The following is a 23,791-nucleotide window of genomic DNA, read 5'->3' on the forward strand; positions in this document are numbered from 1 at the left end:
TACACTCGCGTCTAATTTACAATGGAAAATCATATTCACGGCAGAGAGCACACCACACACAGACTGTGGGGATCCAGTTGAGCACCACAACTCTGAGGAACTTGTCATTCAGCTGGAGTTGTTTACCCTCGGCATTCTTAAAGTATGATTGGTAGGAAAAATCAAGGATTGCCAGGAGACTGATGTGAGTTATGGGATGTCTCACCTTTTGAAGTCATGCCTGCTGTCATCAGTTCAGTTGTGCAGGCCTGGACCCTTAATGTGTGTGTGTGTGTGTGTGTGTGTGTGTGTGTGTGTGTGTGTGTGTGTGTGTGTGTGTGTGTGTGTGTGTGTGTGTGTGTGTGTGTGTGAAGACGCTTCCAGCTAATCCACTGCTGTTTTTCTCTGCTTCTTAATGGAAACGGCAGGTGTTTCAAAGACGATAATGTTTTTACTGCCGAATCTCAATGTCCATTAGACATCAGATACTTCCATATGAAAATAGGTCACAAATAATTGTATGACTTTTAACATATTTTTTGATCTGCGTGTGTTATTATAGTGTTTTAGATAATTTTTCATAGCCTGCATGGAGGCAACATTTGTGCCAAAATAATAATTAAAAAAAATCTCTTCTGATGATTTTGACCTACATGTGATTCCAAATTCAAAACCCACATGCATGCTAACAAAACTATGGTACTGAGATACATTGTGATGATTTTTTTTTTGTTTTTTTTAATGTTCAATAAACTTTGGGACCTGTGCAGATTTATGATCTGATGAAATAGGATATGATGAAAACACTGCCATTGAATTACTTTATAAAGAGACAAGACTAAAGTAGCAAACCTAATTGTGGTCAAGTTATAGCTAATTAGTTTATGTGCCGTGTTGTGTAAGAATAATGTTTTCATAAGAAGAGAAAACATTCAAGGGAAGTAAGAGTCAACGGATTCTCAGTTTTTCCATGTTTAGCTGTAGAATGCATCAGTACACAGTCTGTGTACACACAATTTCACTTGGATGGGGCACAATAGTATCAAACCACCCAGATGTACTGTAACAACAAGATTAGACTTCCCTGATTATGTAGGTGGGTTAACTGCACAGATATTTGGAATGAGGTCCATTTTTTTAATTTTACTTGTATAATGCCTGCATCACATGTTATTTATGAAACAAACAAAGTTGCACGGCATTCGCTTCAACAAAGTGTACAGTTTCCTTGTATCAGCTTCTGAAGCAGGAGGTTTCATTCATAAGTCAAAACAGGCTGTGTAATTTATATGGCATGTGAGTTTTAGAGGCACGGAAGCAATTTTCATCACCCTAAACTACATTCAAAACATTGCAAAAAAAAAAATACATGGGGCTAACAATTTGTTGACACACCAAGCTAATAACAAATGGAGGGAAATGCATGCCATGCATATTCCAGGAATTAATGCAAAATACAGCTTAATTTATGATAATTTTAGTTTTTCTCAGGCAATGACAGCACCGTGTTTTACAGTGGGAGCAGCCGCGCACTAAAACAGAAGTTAAGTTGAGAGAGACTTGTATCCTGAACCCGGTGAACTGTGAGGAGAACGGCGGGAGGGAAACCAATGTGTACGCACGCACTCACGCACGCACACACATACACACACCCGCGCCATGCCTACAAAGGTAAACACTTGAGCTTAAATGGTCTCTTTTCTCTGGGTTTCACTACGGGCTGCCTGGGAATTCATCCACTCCTGTTCATCCAGACAGCTTCCTTGTAACTAGCTGTAATTGGCACGTGCGCGCGCGCACACACACACACACACACACACACACACACACACACACACACACACACACACACACACACACACACACACACACACACACACACACACACACACACACACACACACACACACACACACACACACACACAGAGGGAGGTAGCAAATGCCTTAACAAATAACATCTGGACTCGTTCGTCTACCTTTCCGCTGGATAAAAGGAAAAGAGACCAGCAACACAACAACATCAGATCACTGACAAACCATTCCAAGAGCTCCCGGATCACAATGGCTGGTCACTTCTAAAGGGCAGCAACCCACCTAAAATACAAGGAATTGTCTAATTGAAGGGACAGAAGGAGTTAGATGAGGAAGATGGCTTAAAGGTGTCATTTCACAAAACACTTTCTGGAGTGATCAAGACGGAGGAGCGGCGCTTTCTCTCAATGTGTTTCACATGTACGCTGCACAGCTGCATTTGCGTCAAAGCGGCGCAATTTGCATCTTCAGAGGAGCGATAAATTGTTCCGTAATTCAATAGAAGCATGTCTGACCAATTTGATAGCAGTTACCACGAGAGCTCACACGTCATGCATGAAATTTGCCAAATACGTCAGCAAAAACAACGAAACACCTTGAAATAGAGATGGACGGAAAGCAATAACACAACTGCATTGTTACAAAACCTAAATGTTAAAGTATCAGTATTTTATATGTGGTTTATATAGACATTTTTGGCTAGTTTGAACTCATCTCCTCTCTTTCATCTCTCATAACCAAACGTTCCTTTCCCAATTTGCGTCACATAAACTCCCCCTCTTGAGAACAATTCACACTGACAACATTTTTAAGTGCTTCCGGAGCAATTAGGCTGTCAGTCAGGTGTTTGTCTCATGCTACAGATATGCTTATATGTCTACAAGTGCGTCTGATCGCACTGACCTGCTCCAAATGTTTTACCTCCTTGCGTGCTAAGTGAAACACAACCCTGATCGTATGTCATTCAAATCACGCAAATGTTCCTCTTTATTTGAACCTGTGAACAATAAGTCTACAAAGATCTACCGAGCTCATAAAGAAGGCCTCCTTTCTGTTGGTGTGACGATTAGTTAAGGTTCTTTTCCTGGCATTTAATGGTAAAAACAAATACAAAAAGCCAGTTAAAAGCTTGTTTGATCATGATCCTTTCAACACCATGGAGCCAGTTGTGTAAACAGTTGTGATTTTACTTTGTGACTGAAAACTTTCCGTCTGTGAACATATATGACTCACAGTCATCGTTTTATTTTGCAAAGGAACACAGTCCAATGTTTTTATTCCACGTAAATGTTCATGATTGATCACATATTGATGAGTACCACACACTGGGGATGGAAATTCCCATTGATATGAGTTTAATATGATCATGTGAAAACTTTAAGCTGGAGATAGCTTTACTTCCACGGAGGCAAATAATGATAATGAAAATGCTTCATGTAAAAACTTCTGCTGATCCTCATTTCGAACACAGTCCATGTACACAATAGTTCTGCTCATGATCATATTTTGGGTGAAATTCGCTTTATGACGCATGTTTGTTACATAACGTCAACACGTGATGTTCCACATATATGGGACTACGTGTGCATGTCACAAATGGATAATGCCACTGTGAAAAAGCATTGTGGGATTGATCCACTGATGATACGGAAAATATTCGTCGTGCATATAAATCAATACATCAATAATTGCTTTTACCACATCAAGGGGTAAGTCGTTCATTATCTGCTGTTAGTGCTGAATGGTACAAAGTGAGAATATAGATTTCTTTCTCCATTATAAAGGCTGAATTAAGTAAAGGCTTACAGAAATAGTAATAGCTCATTTCCATTTAAACTCCTGCAGTTCTGGCACTCAAACAGCTTGAGTCTGGATTAGAGTGGACTGCTGAGGGACCATAAAGTCAACCTGTCAATGTGGCCATGACGGGAATAAGTGAGGCACTTAAGAGCCATGGGTCCACCACTTGCTCTATTCATTATATGGCAAAAAAAAAAACATTTGAGATACATACAGTATAAATGCATCAGCTCCAGAAGTATACAAACACAGTGCACCCTGCTGTTCATTCGCATGAACTGTAGGATGCGTTTGAGCAACACAGCTGAGAGGAGAAGGCTGTCTATGATATTTACAAGGAGAAAAACAAATGCATATGGAGAATGATGTGAGCACAATTGGAGGTGAACCAGACAATGCTTTGACACTCATCACAAACGGCATTTCATCAATGCTTTGACCACATGCCAGAATGGCTGATTTACCAGGGCAGGTCAAGCTCTGACATAGGAAATCATCTTTTTTATGATCATGTCCAAAGAGGCTCATCAGTTTTTTAGTAGAAGTTTCAGAAAAAAAGTAGTGTTCTGTATGAAGTGAATTTAATATGTTGATTCAGACTAACCGTAATTGATCAAAGTAGATTGTTTTATGTATGGATATATGTAAAGCAGGAGTGTGCATATATTTTGTTATTCCTCCTTTTAGAAATTGCAGCTAAGATCAAATTGCATGCCACAAATGAAAGGCAAATCATTTACTGTAAGATTAAACAGGGAAATTATTTTATTTTATCATATTTTATGAAAAAGGGGGGGAAACTAAAAAAAGATTGTATATGTTTAATGATTTTCACAATTATATATATATATATGCATTCAAAGATTTATATATCTCAAATTACCCAAGGCAGGTGCCAGTTAGTGAGCCCCAGTAACATAAAGTATTGGGGTTTTTTTTTAAACACACTGGGTGATCTCCAGCTATGACTGCGTCAGAGTTAAATACTTTGACATCCATCTGTTTATGTGTTGCAAATGAGTTCAGAAAAGCTTCTTTGGAGGGCTCGGGTGGGATTCAAGTTGGAACCCACCCATCAATCCCTGGGTGGGTTGCCTGTGAGAGGTCATTGATGATGCTGGTAAAGATGAAAAACGTAAGGGGGGGGTGCAATCCAAAAATCAGGTCATATTTCGCAAATCGTGACTACAAGTGTATGAGATGAAGACCGATGATGAACTTTTCAGTTCATATCAAACCTAAAGTGCTGATCTTGGGTCGTACACCTGAGCCCAGAAGAAAGCTTAACTTGTTAATTAATATCCATCTGTGCCAAAAGATTGGGAGAAATTATTTAACCTAACAAACCTTAGAGTGCAGTTAGGGAAGAATGGGCCTCATTTCTGGTGCTTCTTAAGTCATACATCTGTTGAAAGGTCTCTGAGGCAGCTGGGTGGAGTCGGTATATGAGGCCAAGGTGCTTTGAAATGGCGAAACAGCACCTTTAGTTTGACCTGCTGACCTACTGAGAATGTTGTAATATTCAGAGTTCTGGAGATGCTTGCTCAAGTTGTTCTTGAAAGTACTTTGTACTTCCTTTGTAATAACAACTACGCTGTGACTGCTTAAACAACAAAGCTCTTGAGAAAGTGAGAGTATTATTCAGCTAAACAAACTTTTCTCTAAAGGCTTTAGATAAAAAGGCTTCTGATTTGGACACTTCCACGCGTATTTAAGGTATTTCCAATAAGGAGAAAACGCGTCCGAATTTTACAGGTGGAACGAATGTGTTGTGAGGAAAAAGGTGTTGTAGGCTGCTGCGTTCTGCACAACCTTGAGCTTCAAAACCAAGAACGATGAGTCATTAGCTGGTGTAGAAACTACACTGAACACATTCACTCTATGTGCATGCACTTTAGAAAACCTAAGCTTTTTTTGTAGTCCCTGGGTGGGGTTCAAGTTGGAAGCTTCCCCTGAACCTCCTGAGAGAATTCATCAATGTTGATGTTCAAAAAGATGCAAAAACAATATTTGCTTTGTTTGACTTTTGAAGGAATTGCTCTGGAATTGATGAGTGGAGCTACAATGTGTGCTCGGATGGTGCGCCTCGATTGCTGCTTGCTCCAGGGAACTGCTGGTTGGTAAGGAAATGTCCTTGGGCATGTTACTCCATGAGTCAGTAGTTTAGCCCAAGTTACAGAGAGAGAAAGGAAATCAATTGAGATTGCTACAAGTGACACACGCTGCACACAGTCCAGGCAGGAAAGGGAAAGCAGTGGCAAGTACAAAGAGGCTTGAGTGAGGCACACATGTTCCACTTACGCCAGTTGTCTGTCTGTGTGTGTCTGTGTGTGTGTGTATGTGTGTGTGTGTGTGTGTGCGTGCATGTGTGTGATGCGAATAGGTGAGTAATGTGCTGATTGATTGGAGTTTTGCTGACCCTTGAGCAGACCTTGCCCTCACTGGTTGATCAAAGCTGTTACATCACAGGATTGCTCACAGCTTAGAGGATGTTTGTTTTCACAGTGAGACTGGTCTGGCCCAAGTGGTGCCCTGACTTAAAGCAGACTTCCTATTCTGGAAGCGTCCACACATCTGCTGGGGACCGTGCATATGCGTATGTGTGCTCCTCCACGATGATCTCACCTTGTGTGCTTGAAGCTTGTTAAGGGAGCGATTACCGCACAAACAAGCTGTTGTCAGATCCAAAACTCACAGAGTCCTCGATGCTATAATCCTCAGTTGTACAGTACGTATGTAGACTTATCAAACATTACATGACAATAAACAAGAAAACACACATAAAATGCCACCGTGCAGCTGTCAACATGTGTATGTTCTCTTGTAATCACCACACAGCTTTATAGATACTTTGGAGCAAACATCTGCTTCTTATGAAGCCTCAGAAAAGCAAAAGCAAGATATTTGTTTTTTTTTTGGTTGTTACATTTTTTTTTCTTCAGTTTCTTAAACAGATGATCAGTAGTGTCTGTTCAGATCTTTTCCCGTAAATGAATGCTGTTTTCACTGTCCTTCTGGAATGTATCACGCAAACCACTTGGGGATTAACTTCATGGAAGAAATTATATTTTAGATACTGAAGCAGCATCCAACAGTTTATAAGAGCAAAGAAATCTGTTAAATTACTTTGTTACTCTTCCTTATATAGTGTTCAATATTGAAGAGTTTATCCATTACCGGATACAATATCGCACAACCTTGTCATCCTTCATAATTTTCAATTGCACATTTGCCCATGATTTGTTGACGTCATGCTCTTTAGACAGTCTCGATTTCACAGGAAAAAGTAGATAATAAAACGGGGGAATGAGAAAAGTTTGAGAAAAGTAAAATACTGTGAAGACAGTTGAATTAACAGACCATTGAAACATGGACGATTCATTTGTCTTAGCAACGTTAATAGTGTGAGAAAAAGTTGGACAGTAATGGTGTCATGAGGCTCATTATATTCACTAGAACCATATAAGCCAGCAATTATTTATTAAAATATCCTAAATTGATAAATGTCTGCAGTGCTATAACATAGATATTTTTTAGCTGATTGATTTCTCTTGTCTCTAATCCAGAATGGGGATTCTACTTGATCTATATTATCACATAGTGCAGTTACATCAATGCCTGTTAATGGGTCATTAAATGCGTTGCAAATATACAGCAATGCATCCATCATAACTCCCGATCCATGATGCTGTGAAGCCTAATGTTATAAATATTACCACTCAATAGAGCTGGGGGTCTCTACTTTATCCTACAAAGTTGTGCTGCAAATCAATGTTAATGGACCAAGATCCTACCAGGCACAATATATAGTGTTATTCTAAGTAGATATGGATGCGTAAAAAGATTTTGAAGGCAGTCCGGCTGAATATTTTGTGCATCTCTTTATCAAACAAGTGTTGCTTGACCTGTCTTTTACCCTGTTTCGATGTCTTTTGAAGAAAAAAAAAAAAAAAAAAGAAAAGAAAAGAAAAATTAAGGAGACGGAGATGATGAAGAGAAAATGAAAACAAGAAAAATTAAGGAAAGGAAAATATGTGTGGCATAAAAATGAAAAAGTGGAGAGGCCAGAGAAGGGGAAACTAGATGAAAAGTGCAAGAGGAAAGAGTCATGGGCAAGTTGAAAAGAGGTGGTGAAAAAGGAAGAAAGACAAGAGATAAGAATTTTCGGGCGCAAAACAAGGCAAGGAGTAATGGGAGATGGGAGGACAGATGAGAGAGTGAAAGAGCAAAATGAAGAGATGGGAGGCAGCCATGGGGAAATCTGTGGAGAACTTAACATCAGTTCATGTGAGACCGATTTTCCAAGATGGCAGAAGAATGACAGCTGAAATCAAAACCACACTGCACAGTGGGCTTTCCAGATCTCTCCATCTTTTTCAACTCGGGTCCTGTCTTTCAATTTCCTCCTCTTCTCCCCCTCTCCTTTCCTCTCCTTGGTGGTCTCCCCTCTTGTGAGTCCACACGGCATCTGTACCCAACCATTTTCGCCAGTGTGTTCACATCAGCGCGTGTTCTCCCGACTCATCAATCATCCACTGAGGATGGATTGCAAAAGGTGGGAAGCTGTGATCAAATGCCTGCATTATATGGGTGTTTTCTTTTTTTTAAATGTATATTTTCTTAATACAGTTAAGCTACACCAACCGTAGCTGGCCAGCTTTCAGTCAGTGTAATTAGAGCTGCACTGGGCAATTTCACACATCGGAAAGTCTGAATGGGCGTAAGAGGGAGCTGTTAAAAGTTTTGAAAACTTCCAAAGCCAGAAGTTGTGGAATAATGTCCGAGTGAACTGTGTAATACACAGACCCATGTGGTCTCTTCCTTGCGTCTTGTCTGTGAAGGAGGTTGAAATATGTTATGGATTGTAACATTTTGTGAATGGATCACTCAATTTGACCAAATGCGTGTCGTCTGAAGAACCTTTGATGAAGCTCTTTTCATTGTTTACTGTCAATATCAATCATTTGCTTCTTTCTCGTGCAACAATACAGTCATCAGTGATGTGCACATTGCTAAAAGAAGATAACTGTCAGCCGAATTAAGAATATGCAATATTTTAAAGTGGTGCTTTCAGTTAAGCCTGTTTTCTTTTCTTTCAGTTCATATATGCATTAGCTCATAGCTGTTATTATAATGTTGTTTTGAGACATTAGCTAAACTGTCAGCACTGTAGGGGGAAGGTCTGGACAGTTTTTCACTTGAATTCATATGAAATTACATCATTTAGCTTGAGCAGCTGTGAATGTCAGCGATTAACAACCAGCGTGCAGCAGACGGCTCTCAGTACTTACTGGTTATGGTTGTCAGGAAGACTTGGTTGGAATTCATACTCCAGTATAACAGAGGTGAAATAAAATCAGATAATGATAGTTGACTCATTTGATTGGGGAAGAAAGAGACGGCAGCTTTGTCGCCACATTTGACATTTTCATTTATGTAAAAATAACGACTGACAAGTCTGCCTCATCCATCATTGTTACCGTGTTCCTAATTTCATGATAGTAATTTCTAACCAACTGTTTTCTAATAAGATGTCACTTTATGTCGTATCATTGTCAACTATACACAATAATGTTTGCCAAATGTAAGCCAATAGTCTTTTCTTTTAATTGCCACTGACTGACAAAAAAAAACACAACAAAAGCTTGGTTTATCAAACTACATTCATGAACTGTTTGTCTGTGCAGTGTAGCCTGTGGTGTGTCACACAGCTTTCACTACTACAGCCTCTGAGCACACATATATACTGAATTGATTTGTCCTCTATGGTGTATAAACCATGAAACTTGAAACCGCATAAACATAACGGCATTTCCAAAATATCTGGCAATGTTCCAATTGCACAATGTGACTAATTATTCTCAATAAATAGCGATTTGATTTCTGTTGTGACCAAAACCACTAAAGTAAAACTTTAGATATACTTCAAATGTGGGATTCTTAACAGTGGCCACCTTTAGCATTGCTAAAAGCTTCACTTGGTACTCTTTCAATAACTTTATGAAGTCGTCACTTGGAGCTTTTCCAAGTCTTGAAGGAGTTCCCACATATGTTGAGCACTTGTTGGCTGCTTTTCCTTCACTCTGTGGTCCAGCTCACCCCAAACTATGTCGGTTGGGTGATTGTTTGATGCTGTACTCATCACAGTATTTTCGTTGGTAGAAAAACATTTACAGAACCTGATAAATATGCCCAGCAGTGCCACCAGAAAAATCTGTGTCCTGTACAAGCACTATTCCATCATTCTGAACCCACAACCAGACATTTTGTGACGTGATGATCAAGTTGGAAGTTTCTAGCATTTAGCTTGTCCTCTGTGATCTCCCTCCTCAGTGTTTTCTGAGGCCTGATTTATGTTAAGATACGTCTTATATGAATTCTGAGTCTCTGTGAAGACTCATAATCATCCCAGCTGTGGTATTTCTTGATGCACCATGATTCTAGAAGAACTATCATGAGCTCTAATTCCATGTACTATACATTTTGGAATATTTTTTTGGTACATATAGAAGTAAGATGTGTCTAGACTCTTAGGATTGTACATTTCTTTGATACTTGGAGAAAATTACAAAATATTTGTAAACATTTTTCCAGTCGAGCAGGCTTGTCCTGCAACATATTGAAAAAAGACAAATAAACATAAAAATAACTTAAAACTTATGTTTGAGAAGATATGGTTATCTTCTCAAATATATTGTTAGTAGCATTGGTACTTAATTCCATTTTGACCACTTGGTAAAACAAAGAATTGAATGCAATGCAACAAATGTCTCAGTACTAAGTTAAAACAACAGCCCTGTACTTCCAACATTTCACAACTAATGTCAAGGCCCTATTTGCTGTACAGGCTGCATTTCCAGCATTAGTTTTACATTGATGTTAATCTGTCACATAAAATAGATCCAATTGTAATCCAGTTTTCACAACAGAAAGTGTATCCAACACGATTTCATAAGAAACAAACGTCTTCATGTGGTTTGTTTTGATGGCTTTGGCACAACATCGAGTGCAACGCCACATACAAAACAAGAAGTTGAAGATTATACTGAACTTTATTCAACTGCATGCTCTAACTTTTAAGGCCACAGAAAGATAATTCTGTGGCTGTTATTGCATACCTGAAAGTAAGAGGCTTTCATATAACTGCTGACCAAAAATGCGTTCTAAATTAGTGAAAAAACATCCTAAGGCAGATATTAAAGTGCATCGTACATATAAAAGGTACTCCAAAAGCCTGCCCAAGTAGCATAACTACAGCGGCTGTAAACTCAGCAATTTCGAGTATGCAGTGTCATGAATTTCTCGAGGCAGAAACTGAACAAAATTGGGCTTCAGGCAACAAATAAAGTCTGATAGATTTGTTTGTTGCTTCAATTTTGCAGTGATGGATTATTGCTCTTGGGGAAATAGTGTGCTTGTGAGTTTATTTTAAAGCACTTAACAAAGCGGCCGGAGTCTGTTATTCCAATAAGGACATCACACCACATCTATGCCATCATTTAAGGGTCGAGAAAGGAGCTCGTGAGTAGCTGTGGAGCTGCATGAAAGAAATTGTGAAAATTACTCGTGTGTGGAGCTCAGTGTGTATGTAATCTCTATTCGCTTAATGAGGGCGGCTGATATTACACCATGGAAACATGTATTGTCCTGTTAAGACATTGAAGAAGCAGTAAACTGGAAAAGCTTAGCGTGATTGTAACGATTCATGAATGGAATATTCACCGTGCCACGGTTCCTTCCTTTCCAGGAAAACATCGCCATAAGTTCAATTGTTGCAGCAGCGTCTTGGTGAATACAAGACCATTTGGCTGCTAAACTACTTATCGAATTGAAATAGCTCTTCTGCTGTGGATCTCAGTATCAGCCACTGCCTGTTAACAACAGAGACACATTAGTGGGTTATCTCAACAGCAATGACTTCATCTGTACTTAAAACTGCAAAAGTTCCTGTTGCGTCACAAAAAAACATGATGTCCTTAAAAGGGTCTAATCAAGATCAACTCTTTCCAGCAACTTTAAACTTAGATGTTGCCATCCTCATGCCCGAGAGACTGACTTTGGGGCCCAAATAGAAAGCTTGTTTGAACTTTAGGTATAAGTAAACAATATGTCAAGGCCCTGCAGAATGTTCTTTTCACCACAGAAAAGCCGCGCTGGATACTCCGGCATCCTCTGCTTTCATCTTCTGTGTTTATCGTGCTGACAGCACAGATTAGGGGAATGGACAAACATTTGTTTTTGTATGGAACACAGTGGTAATGGTGAGCTGACACGGGCAATGTGCTCAAATGGTGCAGGGAGAAATTATGTTCCAAATTTCCAAAACTGAGCTGAAAGGTCGTATTTGCCATCAAGGGAACATTTCTGTTAGTAAAGGCGCTCCTGTGCTTTTAAGTTTCAGTTGCTCCTGCCACCACATAAAATCTGTAACGATGTTCTGCTTTATTTCTTTATTTTACTTTTACAGAAAGAGCACAAAAGCTAAAAGCATTTGCTGAGTGTAATGATGGATTAGCACTCTGGAAAGTATCCCGGTGTTAAGTCTCCAGGGCCCATCAAAGTCCCAGGTTTTTCTGTCAAAGGTACATTATCGAGTGGAAAAAAAAGATTTTCCAATATGCTGTAACAGCATAAGTGAAACTTTCTTTGAATACATTACCAGAACGGTAACAACATTTAATGTGGTCTAGCAACTGCAGAACTACTTCATTAAATATGCTGTAAACTTTCTTTAAATTACTTCTCAAGAAAAATGTGATACTCAATTTCTTAATCAAATTACAAAGCCCTGGCCCATGAGTACAATTTAGAGGAAAAAGCAGAAATAAAAACAATTTTACTCTTCTATTAAAGATTTTTGAAGTCACTCAGGAAGATTTTCTTAGGCTGTTAGAGAACGAAGGTGCAGCTGTAATAATTGTGTTAAGATTTCCAACACGCAAGTTACTTTGGACCATGCAACATTAGCACTAAAATCAAGTCTCAACGTCACCTTTGTTGTGGTTGTAACACACATGCGGTGCTTCCAGTAAAGCAGCATGACGTGCTCCTGCGTACACTCTGCTTGGCACAGGGCAAACCCACTCCTGTTCGACACGTCAGACTGCAAGACTGCATACTGTGCAACTGGAATAACATACTTTGCGTCATTGCCGACTTTTGTAGTAACTTTTTGTGAATGTGAACATTGACACCCAAAGGTCGAATTACCTGCAGCCATAAAATTCCCAATAACTAGCGTCTTCTGCGCTCTGTACGTCAGACGGTAAAAAGCAGGCGTATATTGCAAAGTCAAACACAAACACAGACTTCCTTTGGCAATCTAGCCTATTGGATATAAAAGCATATAAAAGCCACTCGTGATCGCTGATGATCATTTTCTTAGCCAACGTCAGTGAATGCAGCTATTTTGTGCAGTGAAGAAGAGATGCAGTCTGAAGTAAGCAGTGTAAAGAGGAAGTATTATGATCACTTGAAATTGTGACTTATCCGATTTGGTTTTGATGTTTGATGGTCACAATAGTGTTTGTTTTGTTTTGTTTTTGCAAAGAGGTACGATTTTGATTGCGGGAACTCAATGAGCTCTGGTCAAGATGAAACAAAATCAGGCATTTTACCTTTGGTGCTGCTAATGCTCTATCGAGACGACATTCAACATTTTGCAAACCCCCAAACTCGAGAAAGTTTTGCTGACTTGCATCATAGACCAGACCAGGGGTCAATGAAGACTTATTGACATTGTGCATGTAAAACAACTGTTTTGAGTTCATTTTGAAGGTGGCAGATTGTATTTTTTCAGGATCAGTAATTTATGTTTGTGGGTGTTACTCTCTTCAATGTGTCAGCTTGCAGATCAATACCCAAGAAAACTGTCAGCTCTTCACAAGAGTTCTTAACAAAAAACATTAGTCCAATGGAGTAAATCAAAACAATGTAAAGACACATTGTTCAACATTGTGCTGCATTAAATACAAGAACAAAACTTTTTATTGAGATATATTCAGAGTTCAACCTATTGCTCTTCCCATCACAATAGGCTTGATTTTACATGTTACTTGGGAAAATTGCTCAACAATTGAGGTATATTTTACATAATCTTATTCAAAGATTTTGTAAAGCCATAGAATGGCTAATAGAGAAGAAAAATGAAAGAGAGAAAGGAGTCAAACTTGCAATTTCATTAGGTTTTTTTTTCGCAGCAAAAGTCTTTGAAGTTTGCCATTAATAAATACTCAGACTTACATTGTAACTTTTTTTTAAAGTAAATGCAATCTCTTACATCTAGGACAGGCCATTAGTGCTGATCGTAAAGCTTGCATTTACCATAATACAGCTAATAAAGAAAATGCTCTCCTGCTTTGGTCTCCCTTCTGAACCCACTGTATTGATTAATGATCCCCGCTGCTCTGACAAATACAGTTTATTCTCTCATTAAGCTACAACAAACTTTGGTGCTCACAGGGAACTGCGGCAGTCTCCATTATAGATTGGGTCATTACTGCTAAAATAAACTGCCCCTGTTTTGCCAGTTCGTATAGAGGAAGCAAAATAAGCTGTGCTCTCTATTACGGGTGACAGAGCTACATGCATTCCCACTGCTCATTTGGCGGCATACGACTTCCTCAGAGCCAAAACAGAAAAACAAAACACATATTTAAACAGATTTAGCACAATCTTTACTGGTAAATGTATTGTGGTCAACTTCTTTTGCAACCATATGAAGGCACTTACACATGCAAATAATAACAGTTAACATAATTTTTTCCCCCTAAAAAGTCTTTGTATGAGACAATGAAGACCACCCTACATTTAGTTCACTGTTTATTATTATTATTACTACTGGTGTACACCATCTTGTGGTGGTCCTAAAAATTGCAGCTGCAAGTGTACAAAAGAAGTCCTGTTTAAAACTGGAAAAAGCCTGAAAAAACTGTATCTGGATGGTATTAACGATTGATGTCAGACTTTTGGAGACCCCCCTTCCCTCCCCCAATACAATAGAACATACTTAAATACTAATCCTTGAAAGTCCATAGTGTTAAGTTCCAACTTTCCCAATGCCATCCATTTATTATGGATTAAAAAGAGGTTGCCTTTTGGTGTAAACTCATTACCATATCTCAAATGGGTCCATATCCAAAACATCAACGATCCCCCGAGCAGTGCAGGAAGCATAAGAAAAACAAAAAGTAAACTAAATAAATGCAAAGTGAATCACACAAATTCAACAACAAAGGGTCAGCAGGTAGATGGTAAGGCCTATTTTTCTGAACGGTAGAATTGTATTACTGGAAGAAGAGGATGAAAAAAGTGTACCTGGTCAGCGTCCTTGAAAAGGCATTGTAACAAAACAAGGCTTGTTTTTTTAATGAGGTCAGGTTCTGTTTGCTCATTCCCCTCTCCCCGTCCCCAACCAACACGCTAGAAGTAACTGAGTTTAGAAGATGGATGGGACAATATACATGGATACATTTAATAATTTGTCAGGATCAGCATTTAATTCACAGTGGATATTAAAAAAGAGCATGTCAACTGCCAGCCTTGTAGATGCTGAACCCCCCCCCCAAAAAAAACCCCAAAACAAAACAATGGTTTGTCCCAAAATGTGCCAAACTTTCCAAGTTGTACCTGCACTAGCTGCAGAGCGTCTTCTTTACACACATTTGTTGCAAATTCTCATGACGTAATTTTCCAGGTAGATACTAATAAAAAAAAGTGCCTTCTTTGGTAAAAACTCTTCCGACTTATGTCGTTGCATGCTATTTAGGTTTGAGGCATTTAAATAAACTGGGAAGCGATAGACCCAGCTCGCAGTGTGGTGAGGACCCAGTTCTCACAGTTCTTGAATGGTGCTGATAACATTAGTACATTTCCATCAAATCTCCACCTAATTCAGAATTGCTTGTAATTAAAAGAAAAACTCAAGGCAGAACATACCTGTTTCCACTTTGGAGTGGTCGGTCCTCTCCGTCACCTTCTCCTGGCTGATTAGGTAATCAATGATCCGAACACCGATTGGTGGCTCTGTGTGGTTCCACTCCATGATGACCAATGAGCTGCTGGGCTCGTAGGTGAAAGACAACTTCAGCCTAGCAACAGAAGGACAAAGATGTGAAACAACCTGATAGAGAGATGCTGTCAGCAAACTGGCCTTGTCACTGTAATTGGCAGCGATTATTATATCTGTGTTATGCAGAACTGAAAACCAATGAGAACATGTTGTGCAAGGTCGCACACAGACACTATTGTTAACAGAAAGAAAAGTCATTATCTCCTAAGGTGAGACCAACTGTGACATGATCATCTGCTCCAGAGCTGTAGAATGAGAACTGTGTGTACAAAGGTTTTCATGTCAACTCATCGATATATAGCAGTTCATTTAATTGATCAGCGCACCCGTGCTGGACAGGAGAAAATAAACCATGGACTGCTGTGATGTTGGAATAAAATACATCGTACACATGGATCTGTGGGAGCACGGCCGCAGGCAAAGGATTTCTGCCAGTGGAATGATGGATGGTATTTCCCCCCCAACCCATCTGAAAGACCGAAACTAATGTTGTTCTACTAACATCGGTTGAGGAAGTGGGGCACAGGTGGGCAGTCCGTCTGTGCCAAACGCGCTGGAATCACACCGGCACCAGTCATCGATTACATCGCCTTTGCCCGAACACCACAGCATGCTCATCATTGCCTCCTGAAGGGCCTGAAAGAAAAACGAGGCGAGGAATATTGAAAGATTTTTAATAGAAAATTGCCGAAATGATGTGAACCAATGAACTTCATTTCGTGTGAACAACCTAAAACAAAGTAATGATAGTCTAAGACATGTGATTACACAGTTTGGATCTCAGCAGTCAATCTCTTATATTATGCGTCATCAGTGGGATTCAAAGGCATTTACCCAGCTGCTGCTTCCTCTGCTGCAGTTATTGTTTGAGAGCCAGGTCTGTTATGTTAGCCCATCTTTTCAGTTTAATTTGAGCAATTCTGACTGCCATCTAGTACACTGGTCCTATCATATGTTGTTTTGTGGGTTTTTTTGAGAACTGTGATGCTGCAAACAAAGTATCGGCTTTAAACTGAAACCAATATGAAAGCATTTGCAGGACCACTATGTCAAAATTAAGTAAGTTATGCAGTTGATGGTGGTGTTGAGTTGTTTTAGCTACTATCCATCTTTAACTTGGATTGTTTATTTGATTTGTTTTTTTTAATTGGGAGTTTGTGTTTCACATTGATTCTAGTTGACTGAATGGCTCTATACATACTGTATATACCTGCTGACCACATAGACAAGAGCAGTGTAAAATGGCAAAGATGGCATCATTGTGTTTCTGGTTCCTGCAGCTGCTTCTTTAGTGACTCAATACACTATCTTGTGGTGAAAACTTGTATTACAAAAATCAACAGGCTGGGGTAAAGATGGCATCACATCATGGCTGTTGTTTTGCGTCATTCTGCTGATTGAGATTTATATTAATTCTACACTAAAGAAAATTAATAGTACATATTGCACTCTTAAAGTGAAAAACCCCCTCAAGGCCATTCATAAGGAGCTGAAACATGTTGACTGAAAAATGTTTTGACATCCTGTTAAATAATAGTTGTGTGAATAAACCTGGTTTGTACATGTTCTGTCTAACTGGCATACACAATATGTAATAATGTGAAAACCCTTTGGCGTAGTAAAAGTAAAAATAAAAATTAAATAAAATCTTTTATGCTATATTACTTGATTTTTTTATTGTCAGTTGTATGTGAAGTAAGTGATTTAGACAATTATCCAGAGGCATCACAATTGTGTTCAGCTTTTTGCATTTCTTTGTATGTTTCTTTGTCTGTTTTAAAATTATTAAATGTAATTAAATGTAGTTTTCCATATTAGTCCTTCATGTGCTGCTTAGGTATCGACTAAAATAAGTGCAATGCATATTACATACGAGCTGACACACTGATGATGCTGGCTCCTATCAGGTGTTTCAGTACATCTGGTATCACATTTCATAACACAATGTTCCTGGCTTCAGTGGCATAAGAAGTTGATGTCAATACAAAACTGCTATTTAAGTGACAATTTTACTTTGGCTGCAGTCGCTGATAACAGTAGTTTCTGTAATTGCTTGTTAAGTCTATCCCTATATAAAGTTAATTAGATTAATGTGTATTTGCAAATTATGCTACAAATATGTCGTTTACATCATCACATATTCACTGGATTACGCATTTAATTGCACCTCAGTTACTGAGGGAAAAGTGACATATCTGAGTCAGGAGTTTTCTTTTGGTTTACAAATTGCAAATAATTTGACGAGTAATGACCTCAATTTTGGGAGCTTCTTTTTGGGTTATATGGTTGCTTACATGTTATCACAGGAAATAAAATCACCCAAATCTCAACTAAACTGCAGTTGGCTGTATTGTGACCTGCTGACCTCCTAACTACAAGCTGAGTTTCACAGTTATAGTGGGAATAGACAAAAAAGATTACAGCCACAGCATTTTATTCACTGTACTGAGAAGCGCAAAGAAAATGTCTCGTACAACTTGTGAAAATTACATTATATCTCCAAAAATAAACTGCACAGTCAAACTCCGGCAACCTCCAAAATCTTCCTGTCAATAAGAGCAGCTGTATCTGTCTGACTAAGCTTGGAGATGAAAGGCTGACACCACAGGAGGCTGGACAGCACTGCATCGACCCCTACTTCCTGCTGGAGGAAGAGAAGCAGTATCGATGTACAGTATTGATGGAGTCAAATAAGTCACAGTGCAGTACAGCAGTTTATGGCACAGCATGCCTCCAGCAGAGAGAGGTGTGATACCCCGAGGGGAAAGGACTTTGCTGTGAAGCTCTCTCTGTTGCTGCAAACCTGCTTCCTAATGAGGCCACAAGGTTTTCAGGTTTGATGGATCATCCACACAACACACCGTGGGCTTCGTTGCAGGATACCAGCTAATAGACAGGCCGCGGTTTAATGATCACACGCCCATGCTTGGCGCCTGTTTGTATTATTATCTGCTGCTCTCACAGATTATATTAACTTGGACGGATAAAATGGTTGAAAAGCTTTCTCTTTCTTAGCAAACTTTTTTTGTTGACTGAAGAACGTTAGGCAATAATCGTAAAAATGAAAGCAAAAGCAACGACAACCAAAATATATATAGACATTAAAAAAGGATAATGTTGAAAAGCGGCGGGGCACACCTGGTAGGTCTCATTGTTGGACACCAGCTCATAGATAGGTGAAGCTTTAGTGATCTGCAGCAGGACAGGCTCGGACTGTTGGCGTCCTTGTGCTGCCCTGGGACTCATGTGACAGAGGTGGCAGGAGCGAGGGCACTGACCCTGGCTGGTGCAGTCCATACGGACGCCGGCCGCCATGCGCTTAGCACCTGTGTCCAGCAGACTGGCGATGTATGCGGGATAGGTCAGCGTCCTGGGCTCCTTGTCGCGCTCCTCCGACTCTTCTGAGGGTGAATTACCTGAACAGAAACAAGGAATTCAATGATTGAGTAGCTTGATTCAACTACATTCATGTATAAAAACAGCAAGGCAACATATTTTCAGTACAAGATCCAACTCGTGACGGAAAGAACAATGCTGAATACAGACTTTTTTTTTAATTCATTTGTAGCAGCATGGAAAAACCACAAAGTATTTTTGTGTTACCACATCATCCTGCCTTCTGCAGTTTCTGCCTTTTCAGTATCCAAGGCGGGATACATGAGCAGAAGTGCAAATACTTGGGCCTATGAGAGGTCTGTGTTCCCTCTTCCAAAGAATATGGAATCAGGACAAATATATCTGTATTTGTACTGAACAATCGATAAAACAGTGAAGCTGTATTAATATGATTTTTCTTAGGGGTGCAATAAAATGTTTCCTTCGCTGAAGTTATAAAGTTTGGTAAAACGCCAAAAAACTGCAGCATCAGGGAAAAGGAATAGTATAAACCGGGAGCATAAACAATCCATGCTACTTCTTCTTAGAATACCTAAAGGTGCTAAACTATTTATGTTTGAACTGTCACAGATTTGACTCGACAACAACAATTACCTTGAATTTAAATAAAATCATTGAAAGGAAACAGAAAAAATCCTGAACATTATCGCAATTAACTTTAGGGGAAAATTCTTTGCTGAGAAATCAGTTCGTACTCTGTAAAGCAGAGATCTTGTTTCAAAAGAATACTGCCAATTTAAACCACATTTTAAGAAAAGATAACTCTGTAAAGTAAACATAAATTATTTATTTCATTCACTATTGTAAGCATATAATTTTGCAAGCTGCGCACCAAAGAGAAACATCTGGTTAAAGGTGTCTCTTCAATTTGATCACAATGCCATTAAAAGCCACTCTGGAAGAACCGTATTTAAAAGAAAAAAAATATTGTGGAATACAAGAAAGAAATATAAAACTATGTCAAACAATCCTATTTTTGGGTCTTCTGTTCAAAAACGGTACACCACAATTAAAAAGAGCATACCTCTCCAGCCACAAGATCTATTAGAATCACATCAGAAACGCCTGAGTTTGTGATTTATCTGACATATGACTAGTATGTTGATAAAGATTCTAATATAAATTGTAAACCATGTTGTTAACAGGTGGGAGCCCACTGAACTGAGAACAGCTTTGAACATAGTCTGTTGTTACTAAAAGCTATTTCCATAATCCTAAAATACATAGAAACAAAAATTAACTCAGTTAGCAATGCTGAATTAATACTTTGAGCAGCAGGTGTTTTGTCTAGCCTGAGTGAATGTTTGGTTTGCAAATGAGGATAAAAAAAAAAACTAAAAAAAACGTGTTGTCAACATGATGATCTCTCAACACTGTCGTTAATGCTTCTGCTCATTAGATTTGTTTTAGAACTCAATTAACTATTTACAGCGGCTTCTGAATGATGTAGAAAATGAATTCACCCTTGTGGAATACCACAAACAGGGATTTGATAAGGACAAAGAAACTAGTATACCCCATCATAACTTTGGTACTTTATAGGAATAGCAAAAAATAAAAGAACAAATTAATTAAAAAAAAATCTACAATAGCAACCTGAAATGTAAGAACAAAGATGTGATCACTATACATACCAATACAGATCTAGCCCTCTATATAATTAATATAATCTAGAAGTATATGGTGTGGTTTCAATATAATTTTGTGCTGGGACATATAACTTTTTAATGAAAAGAAAATATATTGAAATAGTCTTTAAATAAGTGAAGTTTTGTATTATATAGATTGTTGAAACTGCTCCCCAATAAATGTTATTTTGTCTCAGACAGCTCTGAGTTCTACTCGAAAAAGAAACCAACGAAGCTTAAAGCAAGGGGACTGCACTTAATGTAGAACTTTACAGCAAATTTCTTTTTTTTTTTCATTTTATAAATTAACGATTGGTGGAACAGTTTGAATATGAACAAACGCAGATCATTTAAAAGCTCAAGCACCAACTGGGGAATAGGCGTGTAGTACGAGCTACATTTGATGTAATACAACTCATTTTATGAGCCATGTGATAATGGGACGAGGGCGCAGAAGCTCAGCTGCAAGCGTATGTGGCAGAAGAAAGCAGGTTAAACATTCTTGTATTTGAATCAATGTTTATTTTTTTCCCAGAGGCCTTCAAAAAAAGAGCTGTCACATGAGCAATAGACCTCTGTCTGCCATAATTGAAGATATATAAGCAGTTAAATACAAAATCCACATTTAAACGGCATCCGTGCATGTGATTCAGTGTTTGTGTGTATGCATGCACAATTGTGCATACAGTGTTGTGGATTCGTCATTAAAAACAGATTAGAACCATAAGTGCTACAATAATTACATATTCAGTGTTTGCTTTTGCGGGGCTGCGTTGACAATTATCCCCTTGTTGATTAGATCTTATCTCTCTACAATATATACACTCCTCATACACTGAAACCATTTTAGTCATGAAGATTCAGTTTAGTGGCTTACTTGACAAAGTTAATAGTGACGAAAAAAAAACAAAAGTCAAAAACAGTGAGTTGAATACAACTCATTGTTGGCTCTAAAAGACTTGGCCAGGATGCATAAATACTTTCTTTTGCTCAACCAAAATTGTTGGACGTTAAACATCTTGTGACTTTAGGCTTGAGATGCCATCAACATGTTGTTCATGATTAGCCACTGCTGGGAGAAAGACATCTCGGAAATGATTGACATGGATAATAAAGTTTAAAAAAGTGCATATCTGTGTGTATCAGTCTCCTGAACACTGTTTGCATGCAGTTCAGCCGAGGCCTTGTGTCTGGGTCACCGAGCCACGATCAACAGATAAGCCCTACTGGTAGAAGAAATGTCGAGGTAAATGAGATCTGATTGAAGCTCAGTTCCCATCAGCAGAAAAATCTAACTCTATTCACATATTTTGACCTCTGCCCATCTTCTAGTCGTGAGGACCGCCGAGTTCAGAACATCCAGGAGAAATGTTGCTTGTAGTGTGGAAGTGGGTGGATGGCAGTAAACCAATGAGAATAAAGAGATAAAGAAAAAGGATTCTGTTCCAGGAGCATGTTGACTAAACATTTGCATTCAGTCGAGCGTATCTGAATGTTGCCAAGGATGTCGATGTCCTTGCACTTCTAATCAGCCAAAGTTCAATCCTTCCCCGTCAAACTGGCCCTCCACCCACTAATCAGCCCGCATCATGCTATCCTTACTTGGCACCTCCTGGCAGATGGAAATTAAATGTGGCAGTCATATTAGGAGAGGGGGGCACCTTTTAGGGCAAAAAAAGATTGGCAATGATTAGTTCAGTTTAGTTTTGGTTTAGTTCAGCAGCGTTCACTGTCAGCTGGGCCCACGGGGGGAAATTAAAATGGATGAGCAGCCTGGCCTGAAGACACCTGATGGCCAAACATACACAGTATGTTCTCACACCAAGTCCTCTCTGCTGTGTTTAAAATATACAGAATAGCAGATGTGTATTTAGTGTATACATTTAGAAATCATTTAACTCAACTTTGCAATTTGTAGGGTTTTTTTTTCTTCTTCAATTGACTCTATTGGTTTCATCTCTTTGAATTCATAGCAATAAATGCACATATGCAACGTGATGCTGCACATGGAAACTTTGCTCTCCATTGTAAAAACTCCCCAAACTTCCACACCACAAACAAGACAATGTTATTGCATCATTTTTCATCACTGAAGCTCCTACTTAAGTTTCTATTTTTAACTGTTGTTGTGCTGCACATAAAAAGCCGTTGTCCTCTTCTTCACAGGAACAAAACGACACTCCAGAGTATTTTGTGAAAAGCCGCTACTTTGAGAGCCATCGACACACATATAGGGGTCACCATAGACTCGCCCCAGCAACTCTGCTGTGGGAGTACTGCTAAACACATCTTCAGGAGGTAAATGCATAATGAGAGCTCACTTATTTCCAGGCAGGTTGCTTTGAAGTTTCATGTTTTTCCATTGAGGTGATAAAACCTACCCTGTGTTGCGCATATTATAGCTGCATTATCAGATAAAAAGGTTTTCCATGTGCAAACTTCACTTCAACTCTCAACAACAATATGAGGCATGTGAAGCTAATTAATAGGAGAAAAGCAATGCCTGACTTATATGCAAATATTCAATGGCGACGTCTGAATAAAGCTTATTGTACATGCTTGTGGGCCACAGGTGCATGCTGGGGGAAAAAGTGGTTTCTTTTGTTTAGATGTCTCCTCCCAAGGTGAGCCACTGGTTGTAGTTGTGAGGAATAAACGATATCCCATCTGATATTCATGCTGTGTTTTGCTGTCACACAGAAGAAAAACAAGACAGCATAGTGCTCCTGTTTGAACTTTGCTAAATGTCTTTTTTCTTTTTGTTGTTTTCAACCTTGTGTTGTCTCTTTAAAAAAAACCAACAAAAAAAAACTCTTTTGTGATTCCCTTTTCATTTCTTCTCTTATGTAACAAAATGCAACACAAACATTTTTCTCATGCTGCAACACAAATACATGTGTGGTGGGTGTGAGTATAAAATCTGTTGCTTGTTCAATATATATATATATATAATACTGTCATTTACTCAGACAATATTTATTTGTCTTGAAGACAAAAAAAATGTTTTCACACACTTATCCGAGCGTCTACACTGCTGTCATCTTCCACCCACGCACATGAACATGCACATGCCTGCAGGTTCTGACTGGCTGCTTTGAGGAATC

The 23,791-nt window shown here is 38.9% G+C and overlaps 1 protein-coding gene across 1 annotated transcript in view; it reads right to left on the minus strand.

Moving 5' to 3' along the window:
- The window catches only part of astn1 (astrotactin 1), a gene marked incomplete at both ends in the record, with an annotated part of 359,967 nt that overhangs the window by 20,065 nt on the left and 316,111 nt on the right, over positions 1-23,791 (minus strand). Inside the window, 3 exons of the mRNA XM_080503139.1 lie at positions 15,531-15,682; positions 16,166-16,299; positions 18,802-19,079. Of these exons, the coding sequence (XP_080359265.1) occupies positions 15,531-15,682; positions 16,166-16,299; positions 18,802-19,079 (564 nt within the window). The remainder of the gene's footprint in view (positions 1-15,530; positions 15,683-16,165; positions 16,300-18,801; positions 19,080-23,791) is intronic.

The sequence above is a fragment of the Blennius ocellaris genome, assembly GCF_963422515.1.
Source record: "Blennius ocellaris genome assembly, chromosome: 10".
Classification (NCBI taxonomy): Eukaryota; Metazoa; Chordata; class Actinopteri; order Blenniiformes; family Blenniidae; genus Blennius; species Blennius ocellaris.